The sequence below is a fragment of the Babylonia areolata genome, chromosome 10, assembly GCF_041734735.1.
Source record: "Babylonia areolata isolate BAREFJ2019XMU chromosome 10, ASM4173473v1, whole genome shotgun sequence".
Lineage (NCBI taxonomy): Eukaryota > Metazoa > Mollusca > Gastropoda > Neogastropoda > Buccinidae > Babylonia > Babylonia areolata.
Genome location: NC_134885.1, coordinates 3089174 through 3094173, shown reverse-complemented (window position 1 = coordinate 3094173; position 5000 = coordinate 3089174). Strand labels below are relative to the sequence as shown.

The following is a 5000-nucleotide window of genomic DNA, read 5'->3' as shown; positions in this document are numbered from 1 at the left end:
CAGTCAGTTATTTCCTATCACCACACTGGCCTTGTAACCAATGTAGAGTTAACTCCCCCCCCCCCCTTTTTTATTATTTATTTATTTTCTTTTTTACAGAGCTGCCTCCGCCGAACTACGATGACGCCCTGCTGTACCCCGTGACGTCAGGGTCCTGTAGTGACGTGTTCGGTGACGTGGCAAGGGCGGCGGCCGGGGGAGAGCGAGGCCCCAGGTCCCCCTCCTACACGGACACCCTGCCCTCCTACGACACCGCCTGCTCCTCCGCCCGCCGCTTCCACCTCACCACCACCACCTCCTCCTCCTCCTCCTCCCCCACCCCCACCACCACCAGGACCCACCACCACCCCCCGTCCCCCGGCCAGAGGAACGCTCTGTCCGCCACGACCGCCTCCGCTTCCCACGTGTCTTCAACGCCGACAGGTGCCCCCTCCCCGGCCTTCCACGCGCAGGCTCGCGCCGCTAGTGACGTCAGGGGGCGGGAGTCTGCCGCCGCAGCGCACGTGCACGGCGTGACGATTCAGGTGGCGAGGTTGGAGGGGATGGGGGAACGGAGCTCGCCCCTCCCCCTGGGTGCTGGGGGGTCCGGAAGGGGTGAGCAGCGCGGGGGGAGGACCTCCCCGAGGACTGTGACCCGTGAGAGGAACGACTCCTCGGGGGCTGAGGCGTCCTTCTCTTCTTCCTCCGAGTGTCACGCGCTCTCCTCCGGCAGCGGCACGTCACAGTGTGCCGGGGCAGCCTCCAGGAGAGGAGGAGGAGGAGCAGGGGCGTCTCAAAGACTAGGCGTCCAGGACCCGCTCTGTTCAGGGGCCCCGGGCAGGAGGACCTCCGACACCTCGCAGAGGTCGTCCTGTCTGGCCCCTGCGCCGCGCTCTCACAGAAGCTGCAGTGATGCCGGTATACACGGGGAGTCGAGGAACCTGGTGGCTTCTGCTGCTGCCACGGCCAACAGGAGGTCTTCGGGTCTGTGGCCTGCCCCTCAGAACAGTCGTTGTCAGCATCATCACTGTCATCACCATCACCACCATCATCACCATCACCAGCAGCAGCAGCCGCATCACCATCAGCAGCATCCTCGCAGTCACAGCTGTATTCCTGTGCATCAGGCGGCCAGTGAGAGCAACGTTCATGCGTGAGTGAACGAGTGGCGAGAGAGGGAGGGAGAGAGAGAGGGGGGGTGGAGGGAGAGAAGGGAGAGAGAGAGGGGGAAGGGAGAGAGAGAGGGGGGGTGGAGGGAGAGAAGGGAGAGAGAGAGGGGGAAGGGAGAGAGAGAGAGGGGGGGTGGAGGGAGAGCTGGGAGAGAGAAGGGAGAGAGAGAGGGGGTGGAGGGAGAGAAGGGAGAGAGAGAGGGGGATCGGAGAGAGAGAGGGGGGTGGAGGGAGAGCATGGAGAGAGAAGGGAGAGAGAGAGGGGGATGGGAGAGGGAGAGGGGGGTGGGGTGGAGGGAGAGCAGGGAGAGAGAGAGGGGGATGGGAGAGGGGGGTGGGGTGGAGGGAGAGCAGGGAGAGAGAAGGGAGAGAGAGAGGGGGTGGAGGGAGAGAAGGGAGAGGGAGGGGGGTGGAGGGAGAGCAGGGAGAGAGAGAGAGGGAAGGGAGAGAGGGGGGTGGAGGGAGAGAAGGGAGAGAGAGAGAGGGGGGGTGGAGGGAGAGCAGGGAGAGAGAGAGAGGGAAGGGAGAGGGAGGGGGTGGAGGGAGAGAAGGGAGAGAGAGAGGGAAGGGAGAGAGAGAGGGGTGGAAGGAGAGCAGGGAGAGAGAGAGGGAGGCAGAGAGGGGGTGGAGGGAGAGAGAGAGGGGGTGGAGGGAGAGAGAGAGGGGGAAGGGAGAGAGGGAGTGCAGGGAGAGAGAGAGATGGGGGTTGAGGGAGAGCAGGGAGAGAGAGAGGGAGGCAGAGAGGGGGTGGAGGGAGAGAGAGAGGGGGTGGAGGGAGAGAGAGGGAAGAGGGAGAGAGGGGGTGGAGTGAGAGCAGGGAGAGAGAGAGACGGGGCGGGAAGGAAGGGAGAGAGAGAGGGGGAAGGGAGAGAGGGAGTGCAGGGAGAGAGAGAGATGGGGGTGGAGGGAGAGCAGGGAGAGAGAGAGAGGGGGGGCGGGAGGGAAGAGAGAGAGATGGTGGGGGAGAGCGGGATGGAGAGAGAGAGGGGGGTAGGGAGAGAGAGAGAGAGACGTATAATTTGTTCATGTACACGCTGTCATGTCATTCATAAAAAAATCTCATTTCAATGTTTTAAGACAAGGTTGATCGCAGCCTGCACGCATTAAACAAATTAATAGACTGACCGAATTGTGAAAGTCTGTTCATGTCTGGATGCCCATGAGTAACGCTGAGAGAGAGAGAGAGAGAGAGAGAGAGAGAGAGAGAGAGAGAGAGAGATTCTGGCTTCGATTTCACGCTTACATGTATATAGGTTGTTGTAAATAGATATGGTTAATACAACATATTTCTTGTTGTCTCAGACTAACTGGTGTGTCGTCCTAATTCTGAGAGTAGGCCTACAGTATAATTATTTTCAGACCCGACAGTTGTGTCTTGATTCCAGACCTCACAGTGTATCATGATTGATTTCAGACCTCACAGCTGTATCCTGATTGATTTCAGACCTCACAATGTATCCTGATTGATTTAAGACTTCACAGCTGTATCCTGATTCCAGACCTCACAATGTATCCTGATTCCAGACCTCACAATGTATCCTGATTGATTCAAGACTTCACAGCTGTATCCTGATTCCAGACCTCACAATGTATCCTGATTCCAGACCTCACAATGTATCCTGATTGATTTAAGACTTCACAGCTGTATCCTGATTCCAGACCTCACAATGTATCCTGATTCCAGACCTCACAATTTATCCTGATTGATTTAAGACTTCACAGCTGTATCCTGATTGATTTCAGACTTCACAGCTGTATCCTGATTGATTCCAGACTTCACATCTGTATCCTGATTTCAGACTTCACAGCTGTATCCTGATTGATTTAAGACCTCACAATGTATCCTGATTGATTTAAGACCTCACAATGTATCATGATTGATTTCAGACTTCACAGCTCTATCCTGATTGATTTAAGACTTCACAGCTGTATCCTGATTTCAGACCTCACAGTGTATCATGATTGATTTAAGACTTCACAATGTATCATGATTGATTTAAGACTTCACAGCTCTGTCCTGATTTCAGACCTCACAGCTGTATCCTGATTCCAGACCTCACAGTGTTTCATGATTGATTTAAGACTTCACAGCTGTATCCTGATTGATTTCAGACCTCACAGCTGTATCCTGATTTCAGACCTCACAGCTGTATCATGATTGATTTCAGACTTCACAGCTCTATCCTGATTGATTTAAGACCTCACAGCTGTATCCTGATTTCAGACCTCACAGCTGTATCCTGATTTCAGACCTCACAGTGTATCATGATTGATTTAAGACTTCACAGCTGTATCCTGATTGATTTCAGACTTCACAGCTCTATCCTGGTTGATTTCAGACCTAACTGCGTGTTCATTTCAGGCCCCCCATAACTGTGTCTTGATTTCAGACCCCACAACTGTGTTCGCATTGATTTAACACCCCAAAACTTTGTCCTCGTTGATTGCAGACCCCCAAAAACTTTCTCTCTCGTTGATTTCAGACCCCCAAAACTTTGTCCTCGTTGATTTCAGACCCCCCAAAAAACTTTGTCCTCGTTGATTTCAGACCCCACAGCTGCGGCCGCAGGTCCCATTCGCACTCCTCCATATCCCGGCTTGCCGCCAGAGGGCACGGCGACTCCCGGCATGCCTCCTCGGAGGACGAGGAAGTGACGTACGTGTGGAAGGACAACCGCGTGCAGGTGCAGCACGCGGCGCGGGGAGGGGGCGGGGCCGGGGGCGGGGCAGGGGGAGGAGGCGGGGCAGGGGGCGGGGCCAGCAGCAGCGGGGTCACGACCCCTGACGTGTCCTCGTCGGGTCAGCACGTGCAGTACATCTGGCGCCATGGCAACGTGCAGAGGGTGGTGCGGGGCTCCAATCATGTGAGTTGTGTGGGGAAGGGGAGAGGAAAAGGTGGGGGTGGGGGGGGGCGGGGAAGGGGGCGTGCATATGTGTGTGTGTGGGGAGGTTCGGGGGTGGGGGGTTGGGAGGGGGTGTTTGTGTGTGAGGGTGCTGGGTTGGGGGCGGGATTGTGTGTGTGTGTGTGTGGGGGGGGGAGGTGGTGGGGAGCGTGGGGGGAGACGTGTGTGTGTGTGTGTGGAGAAGGTGTGTGGGTGGTGGGTGGGGTCGCATGTGTGTGTGTGTGTGTGGGGGGGGGGGGTAGGGTGTGTGTGTGTGCGTTTATTTGTTTGTGTGTGTGTTGTGTGTTCGGGGGGGGGGGGAGGGGGGTGCGTATATGTGTGCGTGAGTGCGTGCGTGCATGTGTGTTTTTGTGTGTTCGTTGGGTGGGAGTGGGTTGGGGGTGGGGGGTGTAGGTGTGTTTCCGTGAGTGCGTGTGTGTGTGTGGGGGGGGGGGTGTAAGGTGTGTGTGTGCGGAGGGGGTGGGGATGTGTGTGGTGGTGTGTGCGTGAGTGCGTGTGTGTTTGTGTGTCTTTCTGTGTATGCGTGTGTGGGGGTGGAGGCGTGGGGGTCGTGTGGTGTGTGTGTGTGTGATATGTTCCTGTCTCTGTCTATCTATCTCTCTGTCTCTCTGTGTCAAAGAAGTAAAATCAGATTCAGATTCTTCATGGCCTCCTGATATCAGTTAAAAAGGTCGAGAAGAGAACACAAATCTGTCGTTAAATTAACACACATGTTTAACCCATCCTTTGTCTAATTCACATGATTGATGTCAGTCTCGTCTTTTCAGTAACACGCCTTTAATCTACAGTGGTTTTGACACAAATATGAACCTTCTAAAAATCAGCAACAGAAGGCAAAAATCATTTTGTATTTCGCTTCCAGCATACTGCGGGAGAAAACAAAACCGACTTCAGCAAAAAAATGTGAAGATCCATCTTGTTTCTGGTGCTTTAGAAAGTAGCTTGCATG

At 55.3% G+C, this 5000-nt stretch overlaps 1 protein-coding gene across 2 annotated transcripts in view; it reads left to right on the top strand.

Moving 5' to 3' along the window:
- LOC143286400 (uncharacterized) overlaps positions 1-5000 on the top strand; it is a 43062-nt gene that overhangs the window by 33800 nt on the left and 4262 nt on the right. For both annotated transcript variants that reach the window (XM_076593955.1, XM_076593956.1), the window contains exons 3-4: positions 100-1132; positions 3697-4012. In XM_076593955.1, the coding sequence (XP_076450070.1) occupies positions 100-1132; positions 3697-4012 (1349 nt within the window). The remainder of the gene's footprint in view (positions 1-99; positions 1133-3696; positions 4013-5000) is intronic.